Here is a 27811-nt window from a genome sequence, read left to right on the forward strand (position 1 = left end):
ACAGCTGGCAAGTTATTCCGGAAAAGCGGCTGCTTTTCCGGAATAAGTGGCCCAGTGTAGACACACAGCCCTAGTGTTTGATCAGCAGCCAAATGGTGCAACACAGTAATGTTATGTCTGGTGTGCCAGTGATGATTTAGAGTCAGAAATCCAAATCCAGGGCTGCCATAAATCATGGAACTGGAAAGAACCTCGCAAAGTCATCAAGTCCAGTCCCCTGCATGGCAAGACCAAACCATCGTGACCATCCCTGACCATCCCATCTTAAAAGTTGCCAATGATGGAGATGCCACAACCTCCCTAGGCAATTTTTTCCAGTGCTTAAGTGCTTAAACTTTTTGCTAATGTCCAACCTACACGTCCTTGCTGCTATTTAAGCCCATTGAACTTGTCTTATCATCAGAGTTTAAGGTAAGGGGAATAATATTTTTCTCTCCTCCTTTTAACACACTGTTAGGTACTTAAAAGCTGTTATAATTTCCTTCTCAGCCTTCTCTTTTCAGGACTTTTGTTTAGTCCCCTTAGTTTAACCCTGTTCTTTCAATCTTCTTTCATAGGTCATGTTTTTGAGACCTTTAATCATTTTTGTTGCCTATTCTTTTGACGTTCTCCAATTTGTACACATCTTTCCTGAAATGTAGCACCCAGAACTAGACACGATACTCCAGCTGAAATCAGTTTAATCAATTAAATCTATTTAGCTGCAGTGGTGTCCATGGAACTATGCTGATTTTTATCAGCTGAGGACTGGGGCCAGAATCTTTAGTGAAACTCCCTTCAAAATCCATCACAAGTATTACAAAACCTGCTGGAGTGACCTCTATTGCATTCCTAACAGCAGGTGCCTCTCTGCATAGCAAAGGCTGTACAGCAGCTTGCCTTTCACAATGCTTTCAACATCTGAGCAAAGACCGAACTGGGCATACCATCTGAGGGCTTGCATATTAATAGTGCACATTGCAACCAATAACTTATTCATAGCCAGTGCTTAGCCATAACTGTTCTTTTGAAAAATAATCTTATGCAGATGGTATTTATCTAATAATTGCATAAATAACCTGTGAACGAGGGAGTAGAAATTCTACTTAACCGACGCAGCTTTGACTCTACCTAACCAATTCATCTTACAGTCACCCGTTTTAGCAAAAGAATGACTCTGGTAAGTTTTCAAATAGGTATGAAATTTGTGACAGAGAAATAATTAAGAGAAATGTTTGATACCAAGCCCACCCTTTATTAATTCATTTCTCAAAACACTTATCAGTGCAAAATATTGAATTTGTGTAAGCATAACAACCGTGGAACTTCAGGTCCAAAAAAACAACAGAAAAAAAATCTCCAAAGTGAAACCAAAAGTTTTTAATACTGTATTCTTAGCAAGAACATTTTAACAAAGAATTTGTACTTTAACTTAATATGGTACAGAGAAACCATACTTAAAAGTTTCCATTACCTAACACTCTACTGCATATTCATTTTTTATCTTAAAAGACCAAAAGCCAAGCTGAACTGAGCATAAAAGCATCAATTATAATCCTCATATTACATCAGCTATTAGAGTTTAGCTCACACTTTTGAATTAGTCTAATGAAAGGACAGTTTTTACATCATTGTGTTAAAAATGTACAGACATTTTCCTTTAAAATGTAATATACTGTATATCAGCTTCAGTAAACAAAGCTTAATTTATAAACATAATTGAAACAGCTCTATGTTGAACAGTTTCAGTGATAAACTGGACTTGTATGACGTAAAGCCAGTGAGGACATTTGCAGCTTAATAAAATCATTGTGCCATTACTATACAGTAATCACTATCTCTTTTAAAAAAAAGTTAATTCTTTTGGGGAATAATTCCTTTATGTGCTTAAAAATACTACAACTTCTTTCTATCTTCTGGGACCTAAAAATGATCAGTTGCTTGGTTTGGTATGGTAAGTTTGTAAAAAGTCTCAGTATATCTTAATGACAATACGGCAGTTTTCAATGCAGCAACAGTAAATTTCTTGAAATTGTCTTTCAAGTTTCATGCTACAAATCCTGTTCGTCACACAGTACTGAAGGCATCAAAGGTTGGAAGGGATGCCTTTCCATACTACATAGTCTTCAAATAGCAATCATATATTTTCAACAATAGCTTCCTTCAGTACATAATAGTAGATTTGACATATGTTCTGTTTTCTGAAAAAAAAATAGTAAGTTGATTACATAGTGATTTATATACTTTGTAAATGAAATTTTCAGAGTTCTTCAACTGTGCAGTTGAAATTATGTGATTTGTAAGTGACATAGCCCTTGGATCAAGCATCTGTAACCTTGAAAATAGACACCCCTGCATTATGATGATTGGGGTCTTGTAAGGAGATATCAAGATAGAATCTTGTCCATGGCACAGTTGGAATAAGCTTAGTATCCAAGCAGATCCACCTATTTGGTGCATTGACTATACCCCTATATATGGCATGAGTCGTAGACTTCCAGATTGCTGGGACTGCAAGCATTTGTAACCCAGTCTCTCATCATAAACAGAGCAAAGGTCAAACATTAAATATTTAAAATATCGAATGCCATGTATTACCTCTTGTTGCCATCCTTTCCAAACTTAGTTTTAGTCTCACACAAAGTACCTCCTGCAACCCCATTGTAGCCCCAGACTTACCCCATCCTTAGCTCTTTCTACTCCATCCCCAGCATACCCTTTTGCAAAATTCCATGTATGATTCCTGTCAGTCAAACCAGCCCTGACCCTAGAGTACTGAACTCTTCTCCCTACATAGTCTGACTCCCCATGGCAGCTGACTTCATGGCAGCTGTAAATATCTGGATTGGACTGTACATTCCTTGAAAACTGATACCCTCTACCAATGACTTGAACAAAGCTGAAAATGCTGGAATTAATCATATCTCTAATTTTTTATTCCCAGAAGACAATTTTTAAACCGAAGAGGGAATAGAGTTAGTTCTAACTTTAAATATCCATGGACAAATTCCACATTATTGTGAAAGGGATCTGGCAAGGCAGATTTTGGTTCTATATAGTACATTTTTTAAAAAATAGAGACTTCAGAACAATTTTTCTGTTCTCTAATTCCTAACTGACTTACTTTGCACCTCCCATTAAAATAGGATAGTCTTATCTTTGCACTACAGGAGTATGGTTGCTTTGTAAATCCACTGAAAGCAGCCACATTGTGGAACATGGTATGCTTCTAGCGAGACCAAACATGCTTACATCAAAGAGAGAAAAGTCATTGTTTCCTTAGGTATAAAATCCTAGAAAAGTAAATGTCATTTTTTCTTTTGATTTTCTCCCGCCACAAACTTTTAAAAAATGAACTTGTTTTAGATGGCAGAACCATGATGTACTTAATGCATTGTTCAGCCTACCACAGAAAAAAAATGCAGTTTATGCTGTGCAGAGTAAAATGTGGCTATTAAAGACCCAAAAGTCTTCTACAGAGCAGTGCTCCTGAAGAATAAATCTACAGTGAAAATCAAAATGATAACAGGAATAAATCAGTGTGTGTTCCACAGAAAAATGGTGTTTTACTTAGAACACCCCTTCATGCAGTATTTATCTAATTACTTTCTTTTTGAGGAAACAAAGAGAAATCCACCCACACACATCATAAACAATTTGTGTGGGTTCAGAGACTATCATGTGTGATTGTCATGTTCAGCAGCTTTACGCCCAAAGAAAAATAAATGTTAAAATACCCACAGAAAGCCAAAGGTAATATAAATCCATTTTCCTATCCAATAGTCATTGAACTACTCGTTCTGATATTAAAGATGGTAGCAAAATGACAATCTTGAGTAGCATTCTGTATAATGTTAAGATCTATTCCATTGCTATTTTACATACGCCAATACTGAATACTCATAAGGAAAGAACTAGTATTGACCTGCTAACTGACACTGATTCTTGGAGCAACCTCAAACTTTGCCACATTTCAATTTCAAAATGCATTTCAGTTATAATATGAGTGATTTATCATTTAGCAGTAGCTGTCAAAATAAGCTCCTAGATAAAACAAAAACATCTGGAACCATAAACAGGGGAGAGCAGTAGCTGAATTTTAATCCAACTCTGACATGCTGAGTTCATTAGGAACAGGAAGTAGCTAATTAGCAATTGAATGTTTCATGTTTTCAAGACTGCTCCTACTCCCCATACAGAGATGATCTAATATGTACTTTGCAGGTAAATAAGACTGAAGATCAGGAGGAGCCAGGGAACCTCAGCAGGAGTTAGAAAAAAATACTTTTGGGGACCTATGATTGACAACATTTAGTGTTTTAAGATTCATAAGAGAAAGTTTGGGGAGTGGGACAGCAGAAATGTACATATTATGGTTTTTTAAAGCAGATTCACAAGTGTTCCTCACATTGCATCCTGTAATGTATTTTAGTTTTGTACATTTAGCTAACGGATTGTTACTCATGTTGCCCTGTTGATATAGCAGATATTGATTGTCCTTGAATGCCTTCAGAAGACCCTATTTAGACCCAAGGGCTTAGTGCATAGTCTATATGCTTTCATATGGGAGACCTATTTCATTAACACAAAAACTCCGTACTCTGCAAGGAAGTTGCTTCCTTCCTAGTCCACAGGAGCCAAGATTTTCAAGAGTATGTTGGTGCCTAATGATGCAAATAGGCATCATGTAAATTCCACTAAGAATGTTCACTGACTTATATGCATGACACACCTAACTGCACAACACCAAATGACGAAATAAACTATTCTGAAATACCATTGAAATAAGATCTGCAATTTGCATCTAAGTGAGGAGAACCAGCTGAACGATTCACAGCAAAAAATTTTCATCCATGTGTATCTATTTTTCAAATGTACAAAACATTTGCAAAATTGGAACTAGTTTAAGAAATAAAGTGCTATTCCGAAACATTCGTTACTCGACATAGAATGAGATTTACAGGGATGTCAGAATAGCGAGCCTGAAATAAGGTGCTTCCTATGAACATGCAGGATTGCTATTTTGGGATACTCTGTTATCTTGAAATAGCGCTGCAGTGTAGATGCAGCCTTACACATAGGGAATGGGAAAGGCTGTGTATAAAAGCACTCCAAATAATCAGCCAGTATGTATTACCTAGCATTACTAACTTACCTGATCATGCAGTACATGAATTCACCCCATTCAAAGGGCTAGTACAGGAGTTATACACAAACATTATTTTGTGGTTTCAGTGGCTTTTATGTGAAACACAGGCCTTTGTGTTAAATTTCACCCTGATAGATCTTGTAATAAAAGGCACTTTGCTTAATCCAGACACATTTAACTAGAAAAAATTGCTTTTCTGTAGGACATCTCAGGGATTATGTAGCACCAACTACTGCTCATCAAGAATAATTTCATGTAACATGTGATAAACCTTGACTTTAGCAAGGCTTTTGATATGGTCTCCCATAATATTCTTGACAGCAAGTTAAGGGAATGTGGATTGGATAAATGGACGGTAAGATGGGTAGAAAGATGGCTAGAAGGCCGGGCCCAGCGGGTAGTGATCAAGGGCTCGATGTCAGGATGGCGGTCGGTTTCTAGCGGAGTGCCCCAAGGTTCGGTTATAGGACCGGTTTTGTTCAATATCTTTATTAATGACCTGGATGAGGGGATGGATTGCACCCCCAGCAAGTTTGCGGATGACACTATGCTAGGGGGAGAGGCAGATACGGTGGATGGCAGAGATACAGTCAAGAATGACTTAGACACATTGGAGGTCTGGGCCACAAGAAATCTGATGAGGTTCAACAAGGACGAAGAATCCCAAGCATTGTTACAGGCTGGGGACCAACCAGCTAAGTAGTAGTTCTGCAGAAAAGGACCTGGCAGTTACAGTGGATGAGAAGCTGGATATGAGTCAACAGTGTGCCCTTGTAGCCAAGAAGGCTAATGGCATATTAGGGTGCATTAAGAGGAGCATTGCCAGCAGATCCAGAGATGTCATTATTCCCCTTTATTCGACTTTGGTGAGGCCACATCTGGAGTATTGTGTCCAGTTCTGGGCCCCCCCACTACAAAAAGGATGTGGACACATTGGAGAGGGTCCAGCAGAGGGCAACCAAAATGATTAGGTGGCTGGAGCATATGACCTACAAGGAGAGGCTGAGGGAGTTGGGTCTGTTTAGTCTTGAGAAGCGAAGAGTGAGGGGGGATTTGATAGCAGCCTTCAACTTCCTGAAGAGAGGTTCCAAAGAGGATGGAGAAAGGCTGTTCTCAGTAGAGACAGATGGCAGAACAAGGAGCAATGGTCTCAAGTTGTGGTGGGAGAGGTCCAGGTTGGATATTAGGAAAACCTATTTCACTAGGAGAGTGGAGAAGCATTGGAATGGGTTACCTAGAAAAGTAGTGGAGTCTCTATCCCTAGAGGTGTTTAAGTCTCGGCTTGACAAAGCCCTAGCTGAGTTTATTTAGTTAGGATTGGTCCTGCTTAGAGCAGGGGGCTGGAGTTTTGAAGTCTCTTCCAGCTCTATGGTTCTATAATTCTATGAACTGGTTTAAGGTGTTCTGCCTAAAGCACTTGTTGAGATCTATTTCTGTGGATGGTAAATGCAGTGTATTTCTTGATTTTATTCTTGACTAATGTCAATGCTGCTATTATAAATATTTAAAATGGAGAGTGGCAATGTGTAAGAAATTTCCATGGGGTAATATTGTTTAGTAGTCCGGATTTTAATGCTGCCACTGACTTGCTATTTAAATTTTTCCATTAAATTCTCTACTAAATACTAAAGCCTTTAGTTTTCCAATCTGTTAAATAGCAGTGGAATTCCTTTGTAGAATAATGGCTACTTTTAAATCCATGACTGAGTGGCCAGGTAGGTTAAAATGTTCCCTTCTGGAATTCTCCAACAATTTCCACCCCACTAGAAACCTCAGCCTGCATCGGGCTACACAAGAGATCCACTGCCTTGACACTACAGTACAAATAAGTGATGGTCACAAACACCACTCTTTACTGGAAAACTACTGACTACTGTTCTTATCTACACGCCTCTAGCTTCCATCCAGGGCACATCACACAATCCATTGTCTGCAGCCATGCCCTAAAATACAACCAGATTTCCTCCAATCTACCTACAAGACTTTAATACCCACCTGGAGAAGTGTGGAAACAGATAGGCTGTGTCTAGACTGGCCAGTTTTTCCAGAAAATCGGCCGCTTTTCCAGAAAAACTTGACAGCTGTCTACACTGGCCGCTTGAATTTCTGCAAAAACAATGACTTCCTACTGTAAGAAATCAGTGCTTCTTGTGGAAATACTATTCTGCTCCCGTTCAGGCAAAACCAGTGTAGACAGCTCAGATTTGTTTTCCACAAAAAAGCCACGATCGCAAAAATGGCGATCGGGGCTTTTTTGCGGAAAAGCGTGTCTAGATTGGCACGGACGTTTTTCCGCAAAAAGTGCTTTTGCGGTACAGCGTCCATGCCAATCTAGATGCTCTGTTCCAAAAATGCTTTTCATGGAAAAACTTTTCCGTAAAAAGCATTTCCAGAAAATCATGCCAATCTAGACACAGCCATAGAGCCAGACAAGTACTCAGAAGTTACCTACTTCAAGACAGATTCAAGAAGGAAAATAACAGAACATCACTGGGCCTCTCCTACAGTCCCCCAGCTTAAACCTCTCTAGCTCATCATTGACAAACTACAACCTGTCCTGGAAAATGATCCCTCTGGCCAATCCTCACCTACAGACAGACCTTCAACCTGAAGCAAATACTGACCAGCAGCCACACACCACAGCTCAGATACACTTACCCAGGAGCCTACTCCTGCAACAAACCCTGTTACCAACTTTGTTCACATATCTATACAAGCCACACCTTCACAGGACCTAACTATATCAGCCACAACATCAGGAGCTCATATAACACATCCTCTAATGTGATATATGCCATCAAGTACTAGCAATGACCCTCTACTATGTATATTGGCCAACTGCAACAAAAGATAAATGGACACAGATCAGACATCAGAAATGGAAACGCACATAATCCTGTAGGGGAACATTTTAACCTACCTGGATATTTACAGAGAGAGGCTGTTGAACTGGAATTTATTTACAAATCTGACACTGTCACCCTGGGCTTGAATAAAGATATTAACTGGTTAACGTGCTACAAAGCCAATTTCCCCAGCCTTTGATATTCGCATTTTCAGATCAAAAGCTATGAATAGGACATGCAACATGCAACCCCACTTAATTAGCTTCATTAACATGGGTCCTACAATTGACAGGTAACTTCATTTCCTGTTATATAGAGCTTGGAATTTATTTCCACTCTAACTTGTCTGATGAAGTGGGTTCTACCCATGAAAACTCATGAGCCTATATATCATTGTTAGTTTCTAAGGTGTGTCAGAACTATTCCTTGTTTTTAAAAGTTATAGACTAACATGCCTTCCCTCAGACTTTCTACAAGTAATGAGAAATTTAAATATTTCCTATTTCAAGATCACTGTTCAGACATCAGAAACAATTCTGTATTAATAGTTGTGCTACTGAATTTGATTATATGGCAGGGGCAGGCAGTAACGTGGTGGTGGTTTTCCAGGGTTAGCCCCTGGTGAGACACCTCCACTATACTTACCTGCACAGCCACAGGTACAGGTGATTGTGACTCCTTTTGGCTGTGGCTTGCTGCTCCTTGACAATGGGAGCAGTGGGAAGTGGCACAGATCGGGACACCTCTTCCCACGGCTCCTATTGGCTGTGAATTGTGATTTGCGGTAAACGGTAGTGGCTGTGCAGGGAAATATAGTGATGGGGGCCCACCAGGAGCTAACCCTGTTGGGCCAGTATTAGCTGACCCCTGCTATATGACATTCTCTAATTTCATACAATCAAATCTCCAAGAAATTTAAAGTTTTAAAAAACATTTTTGATGCAGTTTTTAGCAGAAAGGCAATAGAATACAAAAATTCATAGTACCAAAGAATATTCAGTAACTCTTTCCTGCCAGGGTTCAGCTGACTGCAATAGACATACTCTTTTTATAGCATTTTATAGTATTATACAGTTAAGATTTGAATAAATCTGTGTGCAATAAATGTATTCTTTTAGTAGGTTTAATCCCTTAATCAAATATTCATTTATGTGGGCTTCATTCTATTAAAAATGAAATTACACAAAGGTGAGCAAAACTGCAGATTAACAGTAGTTTAAAGCTTAATCTCATTCTCTAGGGGCAATAGTGACAATATAAAAAGTGCATAAATGATATTCCCTACCACTAAAAAATGCTTATGAGCCCCCTGTGTATGTTATACTGTTTTACAACCTACAGTGAAATGCATGACTAGTTTAATAAGCAAGACCTTTAGAAAGCTTCTCCCCAGCTCCTGCAATGTATAACTAAGTAAAAATTGCTCAGTTCCTATGTGACCGAAATCCTATTGTAATTTTCCTGTAGGATTATGTTTTCTTTCCTGACAAAGTAGTTATTTCAAGGTATATATACCTCTTTTTTTTCCCACAACATAATTGTTCAGTGTTTTTGAAGGCTTAATTTATATTAAACACGACAAAATTGGGAGGCAGTAATTACAATTATCATATATAGTCACATTTTATACTTAATTTATCCCTCTTTTTTTCCTTCAAACCCATTTCTTTTGGTCCTTCTCCCCCAACCTATAAGCTACTGTACAAAGTCTGATATTTTCAGCCTCCTACTTGTGACAGTGCTCCTTTAAGAAAAATGAGGAAGCAAACAAGCACAGAATCACTCTAAGTCAAACACTTTTCTCCACAGTTTTTTTTATTCCATTTTTCTTGTTAACATAGGAGATGTCCCTTTCCTATTGTGGTTTGTACAGGAGAGAGCTGGTAACCTGAATATAAAATGAGATTTTTTTTAATGTGTTACAGAAGAGAAGGGCAAGTCTATCATACACTAAATACAAGATATGCAGATGTTGGTTGCAAACGCCCAGGTGAATACATAGTGAAACAGTATTGTAGTTAGTGCTGAGATAAGATTCAAGCCTACTAAAGCTTTATCTCTGATTAAAATGTTCACATCTTCTTCCTAAGAACCAATAATGGATACATAGAATATAATGGATGGAGAAGCTTTTCTGCTGGAAAAATTCATTTTCTTTTCCTAGTTTTCCGTAAATAAAAACAAAAGAAAACAAAAAAGAAATCAATCCCCACACAAAGCAAACCAATCCCAATTCTTTCACCTGCAACCGAAAATGTTTCATATTACTGAGCACCTAGCGTGTGACTAGCAAACAAGCTGCTTTGGTTTAGAAGTCTCAAAAGATGCATATAACTTTTGCTATCCTTATATCAAGTATAGGCTAATGTTTTTGTTGCAACCATTACAGTATTTTATTCAGAATTATTATTCTTGCAACATTAGAAAATTAAGTAGTACCTATTAACCAGTGGAATCCTTACTCCTCCATGATAACAAAAGGTGAAATCAAATGTGGATCCATTGACTTTTAAAAAGGAGCTCTTGGAATGGGGGAAGTAGCTTCGACTTATTTAATAGAACAGAAAGGGAATATTTTATTAGAGAATGTATCACTATGTAGGGGTCTCTCAAAACAAAAAGTTCTGTTTAACACAAACAATATGATACACTATTTTTTAAAATTCTACTCACAGTTTAAGGAACCCTGCAGAAACTACCAATGCAACCAGCATGAGAAGAGTGCTTTATGGAAACAGACATAAATGAGACAAGGCAGAATACATATAAGTGAGAGAAAATAAGGTTTGGGTGGAGGAGGGGACACAGGATACAAAAAGGAAGGTATTTGAGGGTATGTCTACACTACCCCGCTAGTTCGAACTACCGGTACACCTCGTGGAACTTTTTTGCTTCTTTACACATTTGGCAAAGGTGGAACGAGGTGTACCGGTAGTTCGGAATAGGAATCCTAGTCCGAACTACCTAGTTCGAGCCCCGTGTAGCCGCGCTGCACGGGGTTCGAACCAGCGGGGTTTTAAAAATGGCGGCTCCCCGCTTATGCAAATGAAGTCCGGGAAATTCAAATCCCAGGCTTCATTTGCAAGTGCAGTATGCCTACATTACCCCGCTAGTTCGAACTAGCGGGGTAGTGTAGACATACCCTGATGAGAGCCTTCTGGGCAGTGGGAGAAATAACAGGGCTCTATTACATCCAAAGGTAAGATGCTAGTCTTAAAATGCCAGATCTGATTCCCTTCCCTCCTCCCTGCTCCCCATCCTCACCCTGACAATGTCACAGGGCCTTGGCCTGTTCTTACTGAAGCTGTGACTTCAGAGGGATTAGGACATTGGGACTCAGGCTCGCAAGGTGCTGAACTCTTTTAGTATGATATGCTAAGTACCCTCAACCACCACTGACGGCAACTTGTTTCAGTGTGATTTATAAAGTGCACCTGGAGGCAGAATTTGGTACAGTGACAAAGTGGTGACTAAATTGGGCTCATTTCTTTTTGTCACAGAGGCTGACTTTTACAATTGGCTTTGGTACATTGAGATACTAAAAAGCAAATACTGGGTTCCAGCAGATTTATAATAAATAATAGACAACAAAATACATTCTAAAGTTAAATAGTCTTTTATCTTTGCCAAATGTGTAAAGAAGCAAAAAAGTTATGGATGCTTATTGATAGTCATCATTAAATATGTTCCTGGCTTTTCAAAAACAAAAATTGCAGCAGCATTGTGTCACTTTGCCCTTGTACTTTATGGTGTATTTCTCAGACTTTTTTACTTATGGAAGTCAGTTTCCCAATAGTGTCTTCTGTTTACTAAAATATAGGGCTTTCATTTTTTGTATTGGTTCATCTGGTATTAAATTATTATCTGTTTATAAAAAATAAGATAATGTGCTTTGATTATTGTATCAATATCCTCCAACAATAAAATAGTCATACAAAAGTTTACTAAGGTATAAACACGCAAAAGGAGAAGTCTCCTTGCGATCATAAAATGATGTTATTTTCTGTTCAGCAGTTCATGTTACTGCTGTTCATGCTAATTAATTAAAGGAGCTGTTGCTGTAATGTGCAAACAGGGAATCTGAGAAACTGAGAGGGCTTTTAGGTCTCTGAGTGAAGTTAAGTCAATCTGGGTGCGGGCAATCAAATGTAATGAAATCACTTGTCAGTGCTAAGCTTGCAAAAATTGTGAAGTTTGACTAGGGAGTAAAAGGATTATAATTAGATTTCCAATAGGATAATAACTAAATGGCAGAAAGCAGTAAAGGGAAAATATTACTTTGTTAGCTAATGGTGCTGCTGTTCAGTTTTAGTTTTTATCAGCACACTTGTAGTTGTGCTAATTTAATTTGCTTTTATCAGCAAAAATGCACCACTCAAATGGTACTTGAATGTCATTTGCAAAAATCATTGATCTGAAGGTGCACTTAATGACACCTAGCATGTTTATTTTATGTGAAACGGAGCTTGGTTGATAAAAATGTTTATGTGATATCTTTTTGGCCCACAAGTAAGTTATGGAAAGAGGAATGGAATAATACTTGTGTGCATGCTTCACCGTTTCCTTCACCATTCGACTACCTAGTGGACATAATCACAACAATGCCTATTCATTTTTTATTTTGTCAGCTGAAAGTATTTACCCAGCTTACGCTATACTCAACTGATAGACCACATTTAGGAGGATTGCAGTATAATATGGATGTTAGACATGTGGTAGTGCTATAGGGACAAAATTTCAGATCAGTTAAAAAGAACCAACTAAACTGAAAAGATTTATAATACATATCAAAATCCTAGTACATGAACAGCTTGTATTAATAAAATCATTTTAAGAAATGAGCATAAAATACAATATGACTTAATTACTGTGACAAGTAGTCATACAATATTTTTGTAATTCTCTTTTAAAACATCTTAAGGCGATATTGGCTGTGGAACTAATTGAATTTCAAATGAAAGGCACTGTGTGAATGATAGATTTATGTCCAGCAGAGCTACTGGCAATAGAAAAAGAAAGGTCTTCACTGATGCCAGAGCTTTTTGCTATGAACTGCAGATATTTTTTGGAAACAGCTTTGTATTAGGGATTCACAGAATTGTTATCCCCACAAAAAAAAACAAGCAAATGAAGATACTGATGGAGATTGGTTATATTCAAATTGTTAAAGGCTAAAGGGCAATTTTAGCTGCCAAGTTTTGAAAAAGTGTAATCAAAAGAAAATGGAAAAGATAATACCATATCAACATAGTATAAAAGGATATGGGACACAATGCTACATAGCAGAATTGCAGTGAAAGCCAAAACAAAGCTTAATACTGAATTAGCTAGAGAACACTTCATAATAGCCATGTTTCAAGCTTATTGTGTTCTTGTGCAAGTACTGTCTTAGCTCACAGCAGTTTTAAGTATGAACAGAACTGCCTGGAAAGGCTCTATGGCAGTCATTTGTTACTGGTGATATACTATTTTTAAGATGAGTCCTGATAATATTTCTATTCTTATTTCTCAGCATGAAGGAAAGAAAACATTTTTTGTACCTAACCTTCTGTTATAGCAGAAATTGTGATTTTGTGGTACTGTTAATACTGGACATTGAGTGCACCAACCCACACAAAGATTGGACTTGCATTTTGCATTTGCAAAATTCCAAAACAATTCTAGCAGGACATTTAGCTTCATCAGTGTCAACCAGCATGTTTATGCAGAATGGAAATTTACATAATTTTGTAGACCAGTTGTGATTAATAAGAGAACATTAACTTGAACAAAATCAGATGAAGACAATGATTTGCCCAGTAAACAGCTTCTGATAGATTTAAAACTAAAATATACGGTGTCCTGTTTTATGCAGTCATTTTTATATTTATAGGGGAGCACTAAACTAGAATATGCTCAACCAAACCCCGGAACATCTTAGCCTCCCTCTCTCAATCACTTAGGGCATGGTCCAAAGTGTATTTGCAACTCCCATTTGAAAATGTTTTCTTTTTCTTCAATTAAATATGGAAATTCACTTTCTTTCCTGATAGGATTAAGGCATACCTTTGGTTCATGCTGTATGAACAACAATAATGTCAGTGTAGTACTTTGGGGCTTTGTAAGCAAGATTTAAGTATACTTTTCGTTTTCCAAATTTAGTGGGAAAATTCCAACTATTTGTTAATTTCTGCTGATATTTTTATCTAACTTCTAAATTTCAATAACTTACAGCAAAATACTAATTATTATTGTCCTCCATTTATAGTAGGTTACTGAAATTATCATTAGAAATACAAAACTAGCAACCAAAATGTCAATGAAACCCTTTTAGAAATACATGCAGAACTGAGAGCACTGGCTATTTTTAAGATCGAATGACAACTTCCATTAGAATACCCCCAAAAGACTGCTTGTACATTTGCCAAATTTTGGGAGGAAATTTTCCATGCTGAATATTTTCCTCATTGTGCGTGTCTGAGAAAATTTTATCCAAGGTCATTAAGCCATTTTCAAGACCAAGATTAGGAAAACATTCATTGTTTTGCCAGTTTGGGTAACCTTTTATTTGAAAAGCTCTAGAATTTCTGTCCTTTGCAACATGGACTTCAAATTCAACAAGGAGTGACCTTTCTATCAGAAATATGCCATGGGTTCAGAAACAGATTGGTGAGGGTAGAAGAGAGAAGCTGAGGATATGTCTACACTGCATTCTAGACAATGCTACAACTTCCATATGTTATTTTTAACATGTTAGCTTGAGCAGAATTGACATATACAGTGTAGACATACCAGGAGAAGAAGACCATGTGTACGAACACATATGGGTGTACTCAGGGCTTGACAAACGGCAGCAAAACCTACTTGCCAGCCCTGCACTGCGCATGCGTAAGACCCGCATTGCACATATGCATGCCGCTGGTGAACAGGGCGACCAGCTGAAATCTACTTGCCCCGGGCAAGTAGATTCAGTGATTTGTCAAGCCCTTGGTGTACGTATAAAATACGTATAGACACTTTTCTTGGTAATCATTTTGGCATTTGTGATTAGCTATCCGTGCACTTCTAATGATGATTTTAAATATATGCAGGGCATATACATTTCTGTACATAATATACACACTCAAAACCCTCTGAATTTGACTTGTGAATAAATAGTGGGATGAAAAATATCTGAAAAGCCTGACAAGTCTAAAAGGCATGACAAATCGAAAGGACATCAGGGTATGGATTAAACCTACATATGTGCCAGTTTGGCAGTGAAGCATGAGATTTTTCTCATACTATACAGGTTGGATCTCCCTGGTCCAGCACTCTTGGGACCTGAGCGGTCCCAAACAAGGGATTTTGCTGGGCCTGGGGAGATAATTTCTGGCATCCCTGCCATGGGTCCCCCAGCCAGGTTCTGCTCCTGGCCTGGCCTCTTAGCTTGGTCCCCTGCCCTGCCACCAGCCCTGTCGGACCACTACAGAAGCCCATGGTCCTGCTGATGAAGCTCCCAGCCCAGCTTCGGCAGACCACTATTCCACGGCCTGGGCTCCCGTACCCACTGTGGCTGACTGCTGCCCCAATTCTGGGGTTCGTAGCCCTGTCATGGCAGCACAGGTCCTGCCAGCTCACGGTCCCCCGACCAGGGCTCCTGGCCCTGCTGCGGTAGACCACTCCTCTGCTGCCAGAGCTCCCAGCCTCACCAGCCCTGCTGTGGCAGCGCACAGTACCAGTGCCAGGGCTCCTGGCCCTGCCACGGCAGACTGCTGTTCCACTGGATCCTGCTGGCATTCTGGTCACGCTGACGCCAGCTCAGCTGGACTCCCGCAGCAGGGATCTCAGCTGCTGGCCCCCTGCAGCCAGTCTGGCTGTCCTCCTAGCCCCCACAGGCCTCCTGCCTCTGGTCTTCCACCAGGACTCTCTGCTCCAGTAACATCTGTGGTCCAAGAGTTTGGAGAGGTTCAACCTCTATTAAAAATAATGTAATTCCTTCACAGTTTTTAATTGTTTTCTAGATTAATGTCATCAGACATTTCTAGATTTAATGATATTAGGCATTAAAACTTAGACCAAGCTAATGCTACATTGAATCTCATTTCTCTGGAATACTATAAATGCATACTGCACCTTGCATTGCTGCACTGTCATGTTGAGTTCCATTGTGTTCTATTTCCATGTCTGGGATTCCAGCATCTGAAATATGTGACACTTAAGATTAATGTCTTTGCCCTTCCTTGATGCAGCATTAGAAAAAACTTATTACAAACTAGGAGGATCTTTAACTTACACTAGCCGTGTCAAATATGTTTTGAAGCCTCTGTACACTGTTACCTCCTTATTCTAATTCTGTCACAATCATGTTTTTAAAATATTCCTCTAAAAATGACTACTAGTGTATATATATATATTTATAGTTTTAAAATATTTTTCTCAAGCATGTGCTAACCTCCTCTTTGTTTACACACACACACACACACACACACACACACACACAGAGAGAGAAATTGTACAAGATTTATTTCCAAGTGTTTTCTAAGAATGCTTTACCTCCCAAAGCAAAATTATATATATTTAATAATTGAAATGTGAAGCACTTCCAAATCTCTGAAAAGAAATTCCCACCAAACTGATTACACTCTGCTTCCCAAGTTAGAAGAGATGTTCCAACAATGTAACACACACACACACATCTGCACCATAGTTTAATGCTGCTAATGTCTTTGTAGGCTGTGTTTGTGTGTGCTCTGGAGCTCAAACATTCAAGAGTGTTGGGATAACAGATGCCACTATACCACTAAATGCCATCATGTATGAACATGAGGAGTACGTGATTTGAATTCACCCCTTTCCCGTGGAAACATCTGCTTTCCATTTATAATACAACACATGGGCTACATCTACCTGGCATCATTTTTGCGGAAAAGGAAATGCAAATGAAGTGCTCGTTAGCATTTCTTGCGTTCTCATTTGCATATTCTCTCCCAATCCTTTTTGCGGAAAAAAACGCAGTGTAGACAGGGCCATTTTGCACAAAAAACCTCTTTTGCACAAGAACCCTTATCCCTCAAGGAACAAGGGTTTGTGCACAAAAGGGTTTTTTTTACGCAAAATGGCTCTATCTACATTGCGTTTTTTTCCACAAAAACCTCTTCCACAGAAAGGATTAGAAGAGAATATGCAAATGAGAGTGCAAGAAATGCTAATGAGTGCTTCATTTCATTTCCTCTTCCGCAAAAACCTGACAGTGTAGATGGAGCCTTAGAAACTTTGGCAGAGCCCTTTTAAAAAGGACCTGTAAATATAGTTTTAAAAGTCATACAGCTTCAGAATTTTGTGCTTAGTGCCTTCAACAACTCCTCTGCTAGTTTAAAACTTACCTTTATTTTTTCCTCCTTATGTTTCTGACATCCAGATTTGCCAGTACTTGTTTGGACCAGCATGCACTCAACTAGTCACATCACAACCATCACTAAACCCTCACTAGGGACCAGTGCAGGTCTAAGAAGAAGGAAAATTCCATACTTTTATAGTGTTGCAAGGTTTTAATATTTGTATCATGTATATATAGAATAATATTTACCAAAAAATCACAAATTACTTTAACCAAATGGGTTTTGCCTTACCCATACTAGCACTTGTGTGTATTCAATGCCACCAGCAGAGTGCATGCTGGTGCATCAGAGAGAGAGGGAGAGAGAATCACTGGATCTGAAGGAATAAATAAGGACAAAAGCTGTGTTTTACACTAGCAAAAACATGAATGTCCTTATTTCCTAATTATCTGGGGCATTTAGCACATAATTCTAAAGGGTTTTATTAGTCTTTTAAAATATATGCTGCATGTTCATGAACAACAAAATCATCTATAACTAACACTAATATTTATTACAGACATGTTCACCAGCCAGTCTATCGCGAAGCTTTTGGGGGCCCCCAACCCCCAAAATGAACCCCACACTGCTGCTACTCCAGGGATAATGGAGGTAGTGCAGGCTTCCTGTCAGGATGAAGGGGAAGTTCTGCAGCTTCGCACGAAGTCCCAGAAGTGCATGGGCTGCTCTTCCCTCCTCCCCAAACAGCTGGCACAGTACCAAAAACACAGGTCCATTGCGCGCTGGGGACTTTCTTCCCATGCTGCCTTCCTGTGCACAGTGGAAGGACTGGGGAGGGAGTGGGAGTCCAGGACTGCGCCAGCTCCAACTGCTCAGACAGCACGCGCTGCCGTGGGGAGCAGAGGAGCAATGCGCGTGCTGCCTGAGCAGTTGGAGCTGGCACGCTCCAGGACTCCCACTCCCCACCTAGAATCATAGAACCATAGAGCTGGAAGAGACCTCAGGAGATCATCAAGTCCAGCCCCCTGCCCAAGGCAGGACCAATCCCAATTAAATCAACCCAGCCACGGCTTTGTCAAACTGAGACATAAACACCTCTAGGGATGGAGACTCCACTACTTCCCTAGGTAACCCACTCCAGTGCCTCATCACCCTCCTAGTGAAATAGTTTTTCCTAATATCCAACCTGGACCTCTCCCACCGCAACTTGAGACCATTGCTCCTTGTTCCACCATCCATCACTACTGTGAACAGCCTCTCTCCAGCCTGTCTCGAACCTCCCTTAAGGAAACTGAAGGCTGCTTTCAAATCCTCCCTCACTGTTTTCCTCTGCAGACTAAATAGACCCAACTCCCTCAGCCTCTCCTCGTAGGTCATATGATCCAGCCCCCTAATCATTTCAGTAGCCTTCCGCTGGACCCTCTCCAATGCATCCATAATGTTCCTGTAATTGGGGTCCCAGAACTGTACATAACACTCCAGATGTGGCCTCACCAGAGCGGAATAAAGAGGAATAATCAAATCTCTGGATCTACTGGCAATGCTCGTCTTAATGCAACCTAATATGCCATTAGCCTTCTTAGCTACAAGGGAACACTGTTGACTCATATCCAGCCTCTCATCCACTGGAATCCCCAGGTCCTTTTCCGTAGAACTGCTACTTAGCCAGTTGGTCCCCAGCCTGTAATAAGCTTGGGATTATTTCGTCCCAAGTGCAGGACTCTACACTTGTCCTTGTTGAACCTCATCAGATTTCTTGTGGCCCAATCCTCCAATTTGTCTAAGTCATTCTGTACCCTATCTCTGCCCTTAAGCGTATCTACCTCTCCCCCCAGCTTTGTGTCATCCGCAAACTTGCTGAGGGTGCAATCCATCCCCTCATTCAGGTCATTAATAAAGATTTTGAACAAAACTGGTCCCACAACCGAACCTTTAGGCACTCCGCTAGAAACCAGCCACCATCCTGACATCGAGTCGTTGATCACGGCTCACTGGGCCCGACCTTCCAGCCATCTTACCGTCTATTTATCCAATCCACATTCCCTTAACTTGCTGGCAAGAATATTGTGGGAGACCGTATCAAAAGCCTCGCTAAAGTCAAGGTATATCACATCCACTGACTTTCCCTTATCCACAGAGCCAGTTACCTCATCATAGAAGCTAATCAGATTGGTCAGGCACGACTTGCCCTTCATGAATCCATACTGACTATTCCTGATCACCTTCCCCTCTTCCAAGTGCTTCAAAATAGATTCCCTGAGGATCCCCTCTATGACTTTTCTTGGGACTGAGGTAAGACTGACCGGCCTATAGTTCCCTGGATCGTCCTTCTTCCTTTTCTTAAAGATGGGCACTACATTTCCCTTTTTCGAATCATCTGGGATCTCTCCCGATCGCCACGACTTTTCAAAGATAATAGCCAAAGGCTCTTCAATGACATTTGCCAACTCCCTCAGTACCCTCAGATGTATTAAGTCTGGACCTATGGATTTTTGTACGTTTAGCTTTTTTAAATAGTTCCTAACCTGTTTTTTCCCCACCAAGGACTGTCCACCTTCGTCCCATATTGCTTCCCTTAGCGCATTAGTCTGGGAGCTGACCTTGTCCGTGAAGACCGAGGCAAAGAAAACATTAAATACTTCAGCTTTCCCCACATCATCTGTCACTAGGTTACCACCCTCATCCAGTAGGGGCCCCACAACCTTTCTGATCACCTTCTTCTTGCTAACATGCCCGTAGAAACCTTTCTTGTTATCCTTCACATCCCTTGCGAGTCGCAATTCCAATTGCGCTTCTCCCTTCCCCTGCATTCTTGAGCTATACATTTATACCCCTCCCTAGTCATCTATCCAAGTTTCCACTTTTTGTAAGCTCCCTTTCTGTGCTTAAGTTCACCAAGGATTTCCCCGGTAAGCCAATCTGGTCTCCTACCATATTTGTTTCTCTTGCTACGCATTGGAATGATTTCTTTCCGTGCCTTCAATAAGGCTTCTTTAAAATACTGCCAGCTCTCCTGGGCTCCTTTCCCCTTCATGTTAGCATCCCAAGGGATTCTGCCCGTCAAGTCTCTGAGAGAATTGAAGTCTGCTTTTCTGAAGTCTCCTCCCCCCGTGAATGAAGGCAGCAGGGGAAGAAAGTGACGGATCGGTGTTTCAGGTACTACACCGCTGTTTGGGGGACAGGGGAGCACCCCATGCACTTCCTGAGCCTTGGCACACAGGTGCAGGATCCCCAGGCACCGGTCCCTGTCCCCGCCCAAACACCCACAAGTACCCTGTCACCAGCCCCAGCACCAACCAGCACCCTGACCCCTGCTTCGGCACCCATTGGCACCCTGCCCAAGCACATTGCTCCCTGCCCCAGCATTCTGTCCCCTGCCACAGCACCCGGTGCCCTGCCCGCACCAGCACAGTTGGAGCCACATTAGTGAGGCTTGAGGGGTTTGAAGGGGTTGTGTTTTTGTATCTCACTTGTGTGGCCCCAACTAACTTTTGTGTGGGTCAGTGACCCCTGACTCAAAACAAGTTCCCCCACCCATCTCATAAATAAAGACAATGCTGAAATCTTTTGAGTTTGACATAATATTTTATTTTGAAATGAAGCCTGGCCAACAAGCCCCCAATTGGGGCCAACCCCTCATCTGGCCACAGCATCATAACACTCCTGTACTCCCCACCCCGCCCCCAATTCTGAGCCTATCATACACTGGAACCTCCTGTCCTGAGCCTCTCACATCCCCAAACACCTGCACCCCCACATCCTCAGTCTTCTGCCACAACACACTTGCACCATTCACACACTGCAAATCGGTGTCCTGAGCCCATCATACTCCCAACCTCCCTGCCCCGAGACCCTCACACACCCCAACCCAAACTCCTGCACCATCACATCCACAAGCTTGCTCAGCACCCCAACCCTCCACCTGACCCCAACACTCCCCAGCCTGGAGCCCCCTCCCTGAGCCAGCATCCCCTTCTACACATCCTCCTGCATCCACATTCCTTCCCAGAGTTTGCACGTCTCACCCTTTCCCATACTCAAATCCCTCATTCCTACCCCAGAGCCCACACCTCCTGTCTCAACCCAGTGAGGGTACGGCTAGACTATAGGGCTACGTCTACACTGGCCCCTTTTAAATTGTGGTGTTAGGTGCTAGCAAGCTACCTGCTTTGTTGGTGAAATCAGATGAATATCTAAATACCAACATGTGTGTTTCTGCAGGTGTGAACAAATAGACATCTATCCGATTGTGCTTGAAATTGAAGTAGTATCTAAGGGTATGTCTACACTACCACTCTAGTTCGAACTAGGGTGGTTAATGTAGGCAACCGAAGTTGCAAATGAAGCCCGGGATTTGAATATCCTGGGCTTCATTTGCATCTTGCCGGGCGCCGCCATTTTTAAATGTCCGCTAGTTCGGACTCCGTGCCCGCGGCTACATGCGGCACGGACTAGGTAGTTCGGATTAGGCTTCCTATTCCGAACTACTGGTACACCTCGTTCCACGAGGAGTAACGGTAGTTCGGAATAGGAAGCCTAATCCGAACTACCTAGTCCGTGCCGCGTGTAGCCGCGGGCACGGAGTCCGAACTAGCGGACATTTAAAAATGGCGGCGCCCGGCAATATGCAAATGAAGCCCAGGATATTCAAATCCCGGGCTTCATTTGCAACTTCGGTTGCCTACATTAACCACCCTACTTCGAACTAGGGTAGTAGTGTAGACATACCCTAAATGTCTAAAGAAGTACAAATAATTGTAAATTTAATTGTATGCAGAAAAAATTACTGCAGTATTAGCAACCCTGACACGATTTTCAGAAATGTTGAGCATCTACAAATTATAGTGAAGTCAATGGGAGCTGCAGATCCTTGATAACTCTGAAAAAAAATCAAGCAAATGGATCTTGCTTGGGTTCTATCAAGAGCCAGCTTAATCCAACATTGTCATCAGTAAACTGACCGAATAAACCTTTTGCTCAGAACTAGAAAAACAAGTGAAAACTAGTTAGTTTCAGTTTCCAATATGGAAATACAATTGCTAATTTTTGTTCAGATCTCTTTAGATTCAGTATTTTTAATAGAACTTGATAGAACTTGTACTCATTGGTTATTCACACATTTCTGGTAACTAAGTTGTGTGGTTTTGCTTTATAATAATTAAGATGGCTGTGACTCCTAAGCAGTCACAAAGATTTACACAGTGTAGAAAGCTTAATAAGCCCTGAGACTGAACAAGATGAACTTTTAGAATGAAACTCAATAGATATGAAGATGAACTTGCACAGATGGAAAAGTCACAGAACCTCATGCAAACTGAAACCAACAAGTTTCACACAGTCCCAGACATTTCTGTAACAGGCTTCTACAATAATAATGAATCGTATTTCTTTTCACTCTTGCATTATTTGTATGTCTGCCCCCCTCTCTCTTTTTCTAAATCTAGACACATTTTTCTCTTGTTTATTCATGATTCTGAGCACTTGACTTAAATTTGTTTTTTAAATTATTTCTGGACAAGTCTCATATTTAAAAAAAATAGATTTTGTTTTTTGCATCTCTACTGCTATCTTGTATTTTTCAGCTAATTAGAATCAATAACTTAATTTTAACTTAATTATCAAAGTCCCACTAAAACATTACCATTTAACATCCTGAGACCATCGCCTGACGTGGCCTGTTTAAGTGCCTGTTCCACTTGCTCTCTTCTCTTTGATTCAAACTCCAGGGCTTCCTGCAATTTTCTCTTTGCTTTTTTTTCTTTCTTCAAGCGCTTTTGAATTGTTGCTGAAAAGTAAATATAGTACAAAGAGTTAATTAAAAAGTTCCAAGTGTAAGCTACAAATGATGCTTTCATAACAACGATAGAGCTGAAATTCAAGCTCTGTGGAGCCATGAGACAAAACTATCAGAAATGGGTCTGTTACAAAAATTACAAATCCATATCCAAAATATCAAAATGTTTGGATCACAATATTTTAAAAGTCCCGATCCTGCTTTCCTCAATGATAGTGAGCAGTCACACTGATGTCAGTATATCAAACAGCGTTGAGGGATCAGCAGTGAAATTTGGACTAGTTTTAGACTGAAAAAAATTAAAAAACAACGAATAGTCCTTATTCCAGAAAGTTTGAGGCAGATTGGACTTAGAGTTTTGTTGTTTACACCCATTCTAATAAAATGCAATTTCCTCAGCAATGACATAGGTGTCTAATCTTCCATTCGAACTCTACCCTTCATCATTGAGAATACTGACCCATTTTTTCCAATCACTATATGTACAAAGCAAACAACTGCAATTATATTAGTAATCTCTGCAAAGCACAAATCAGGTGCTGGGTGTGATGCTATTCACATTGACATATCAGAATATTTGCTACTTAGACATCCAGGGTATTTTCCAATATTAAAAGGAAGTGTAATTTTCTATGTTTAAATTCCCAGCTGTCATAAAATCTCAAATGCTTAATATATAATAAATAATAATAATAATAATAATGTTATGGAGATGGGGGTGAAACCTCATTGAAGCTGGTGGGCATTATACATTTTTCATTTATGTTAAATGTAGAAGCGTTCAGACTAATTTTGGAGTAAAATAGCTGAAAGCAGCACATAAGGTTGCCACATAAAGCTGAACACTAGGGACTGAATGCAAATAGAGGGGGTTGACTACTGTTTGGTAGAAGTGTCTGTATTTTTGAGCAGAAGCAATCCAATATGGGCATAGAAGGAGAAAGAAGGGAGCTAATCAGAACAGTAGCAAGAGGGTACTTCTGAGACAGAGAGAGAGAAAATGCACTTTTTGGACACAGCGTTAACTGAAAAAACAGTTACTTACCTCTTTTGAGAGGTAACTGTTCTTTTGAGATATGCTGCTTATGTTCATTTCACTTAGTTGTACGCACACCGCGTGCAAGAGTCCCAGAAGCTATTTACTGGTAGCAGTGCTTACAGGGTCAGCCAGGGAGACCCCTGGAGTGGAGCTGATATATTAGTGCATATATACCCCTGCTGGCCCTCCACCCCCTCTGTTCCTTTTTGCCAGACATTCCGACAAAGGGGAGGTGGGTGGGATTTGGAATGGACATGAGCAACACATCTCGAAGAACAACAGTTATGAGGTAAGTAACCATTTTTTCTTCTTCAAATGATTGCTTATGTCCATTCTACTTAGGTGATTCCCAAGCTGTGTCCAAGGAGGAGGGGTCAGAACCTAGGAGAAAATTGATTGCAACACTGATCCGCCAATGGCTGCATCTTGTCTAGCCTTCTGTGTGATCACATAGTGGTTAGTAAAAGTATGGACCAATGACCATGCAGCCACCCTACAGATGTCTAGGATCGGAACCTGCACTGCAAAGGCCATAGAGAAGGCCTGGGCTCTGGTAGAATGGGCTGTGATAGGAAGGACCGGTTTTCCCCCTTGGACATAGCACACCTTAATACATGCTGTGTTCCATGAGGACAGACACTGAGCCAACAGTGGGAGGCCCTTCAACCTCTCTGCTACAGAAATAAAAAGCCGTGTGGCTCTATGAAACTGTTTTATCTTATCTAAGTAAAAGGCAAAAGCTCTCCTTACATCTAACAAGTGTAGCGCCTGTTCCTTCTGGTCTGCATGGAGCTTAGAGTAGAAGACCAGCAGGAAAATATCCTGGGACATATGGAAAGGGGACACCATTTTGGGCAGAAATGCAGGCTGTGGACACAGTGTCACTTTGTCCTTAGAGTATACAGTGTAAAGTGGTTCCAGTGTACAGTGCCCTCAGCTTGGACACCCATCTGGCCGAGGTGACAGCCATCAGGAAGGCCACCTTACACAAGAAATGAGAGGGAGCACGTAGCTATCAGGTCAAATGGTGGCTGCATGAGGCCCTGGAGCACCAAATTCAAGTCCCACTGTGGTACGGGCTGCCTGACCTCAGGCAACACAAAATGGTGCAACACAAAATTTCCAAAAAGCTCTTGAAAGATATTAGGGGGAACTTTTTGTTTCAGAAAGTAGAGGAAGGAACCAGAGGGCTAGCCATTTTAAGATTGAGTCTGACCTACAGGAAGAAATTAGGAGTAAATAGAAAGATTTAGGAGTAAATAGGAAGTAAATAGGCAATCTGGGTGAAAGTGACTTTGAAATGATAAATGCCAAAGTTCTAAAGGAAGGAAAGAGTGCAGGAGAACAAGGGCAAGGAACTTCCAAAAACAGATATTAAGTTTGGAAAAGTTATAGGTTAGGGTTAGGGTTAGTTCCATGAGAAGAAAATCTAAGGGAAAAAGCAGCTCAGAAGGATCTGCAGTTGCTTAAGGAAATAATATTGAGACACATCTGAAAACTATCCTGAGGCAAAAGAAAGACAGGAAGAAAAGTAAGAATTCAATATGGCTCCATTGGGTGCCCTTTAATGACCTCAAAACAATCACAGACAAATCGCTCTGAAGTAAACAAGACAAATTTCATAAAAGTGCTGTAGGAAGGCAAAAATCAAATGCACAAAATGGGGTAGCACTGTTGAAAAGGATCTGAGGGTTATCACAAATTGAATGTGAGTCAACAATTTAATGCAGATGTGAAAAGAATAATATGTGTGTTAAAAAGAGTGTCATATGTGAGATGCGTGAACTCATTGTCCCACTCTTCTGAGTACTGATAAGAACTCATCGGGAGTACTATGCCTAATGCTGGGTGCCACACTTTAAGAAAGAAGAGGACAAACCAGAGAGAGGTCAGAAGAATGCAACACAACTGATAAAAATTTAGAAAACCTGACCCATGAGCAAAGGTTAAAGAAAATTGGGCATGTTCAGTACTGAGAAGAGAACCTGTTAAGTCTATAAATACGTTAAGAGCTATTAGAAAAAGGACTGAATTGATCTTCATGTCCACAGAAGATAGGACAAGAATCACAGAATCATTGAATCCTAGGGCTGGAAGAGACCTCAGGAGGTCATCGACTCCAGTCCCCTGCCCAAAGAAGGACCAATCCCAACTAAATCAACCCAGCCAGGGCTTTGGCAAGCCAGGACTTAAAAACCTCTAGGGATGGAGATTCCACCACCTCCCTAGGTAACCCATTCCAATACTTTACCACCCGCCTAGTGAAATAGTTTTTCCTAATATCCAACCTAGATCTCCCCCACTGCAACTTGAGACCATTGCCCCTTGTTCTGCCATCTGTCACTACTGAGAACAGCCTTTCTCCATCCTCTTTGGACCCTCCCTTCAGGAATCTGAAGGCTGCCATCACATCCCTCCTTGATCTTCTCTTCTGCAGACTAAATAAACCCAAACAGGCTTAATCTGCAGCAACGGAAATTTAGGGAAAATATTCTAGCTATAAAGGTAGTTAAATATTAGAATTGGCTTCCAACAGAATCCCCATAATAGTATGTTTTAAGAATAGATAGGTCCAACTAACTCCCTCTCTCCACCCCAGTCCTAGTCCCCTCTCCATTCTTTTACAAAACCTAAAACCCACCTCTGCCCCCATTCCTCCTCCTTCCCCAAGTCCTGCCTTTGCTGCTTACCACAACTGTTCACATCACTCTGGAATGGAGAGGAGTTGATTAGTGGGACCACCAGCAGGCAAGAAGCATGAAGGGAAAGGCAGACTGGGCAAGTTTGACTGCTGGTGGGTAATGAGCACCCACTAATTTTTCCCCGTGGGTGCTCCAGCATCTACATGGATAACCACCTCTCACAGATGGTCTAAGTAGAGTCCTACTTCAGGACCCCTTCGAGTCCAGTATTTCTGATTCTTTCTCCTGACTCCTTTCTTTCTCCACTTTCCTTCCTTCTACATATCATAAAGGAAATGAAATTGTGGTGCCACGTTTCAGCTGGGTGCTTGTCCCATCCTATATTGCTGCTACTGTACAATGGGAGTGGTGTGAGACCAGCTGTCACCTGATTGATGGAAGAAGAGAAGAAGCAATACTAATATTGTCTTCTTCCCATGCATAGTAGCCATTGCAAGGCCCCTGTTTCATCTCTAAGGGTATGTCTACACTAGCCTCCTAGTTCAAACTAGAGAGGCTAATGTAGGCATTCGAAATTGCAAATGAAGCCTGGGATTTAAATATCCCGGGGTTTCTTTGCATGTTCCCGTCCGATCGCCATTTTGAAATTCCACTAGCCCGAAGTAACTGCCCGCAGCAGTGAAACGGTAATTTGAACTAAGGTAATTTGAACAAAGTAACTGACAACACTCAAAGTCAAGCAGCCCAGATTGCACTGAAAAGACCTTTCAACAATTTCATACTACATTTAAAACTGCTATATACTGAGGTTGTAATTCAGATAATCTCAGATGATACATTGCCAATCTCCATCTATCTGTTTTAAGATTGCAATGAAGGGAACATTACTGTTTTTTTAATAATTTCAAATTTACACAAAATGCTTTATTAAAGTGTAGCAAGAGTGGTTCTATTATTTGCTGGACTGTAAAGCTGGGCAGCTACATGAAGGTATTTCATTTTGTTTATTTTCAGATACAGCATTTTGAGACTACCAAAGCATAATTCAGTTTCAATCTTCCAA

At 40.6% G+C, this 27811-nt stretch overlaps 1 protein-coding gene across 5 annotated transcripts in view; it reads right to left on the reverse strand.

The window, feature by feature from the left end:
• Positions 1-1337: 1337 nt before the first annotated feature.
• The window catches only part of DACH2 (dachshund family transcription factor 2), a 673528-nt gene continuing 647054 nt past the window's right edge, over positions 1338-27811 (reverse strand). The window contains exons 11-13 of one of the 5 annotated variants that reach the window (XM_006115313.3): positions 22915-23058; positions 16069-16134; positions 1338-2180 (exon numbers count right to left, since the gene is read on the reverse strand). In XM_006115313.3, the coding sequence (XP_006115375.2) occupies positions 2143-2180; positions 16069-16134; positions 22915-23058 (248 nt within the window). In that variant the 3' untranslated portion in view covers positions 1338-2142. Of the gene's footprint in view, positions 2181-9105; positions 10135-16068; positions 16135-17554; positions 17650-22914; positions 23059-27811 lie in introns of those variants that run through there. The other 4 variants (XM_014569659.3, XM_014569658.3, XM_075940744.1 and 1 more) reach the window with 4 other exon arrangements.

Source organism: Pelodiscus sinensis, chromosome 13 (assembly GCF_049634645.1).
Source record: "Pelodiscus sinensis isolate JC-2024 chromosome 13, ASM4963464v1, whole genome shotgun sequence".
Classification (NCBI taxonomy): Eukaryota; Metazoa; Chordata; order Testudines; family Trionychidae; genus Pelodiscus; species Pelodiscus sinensis.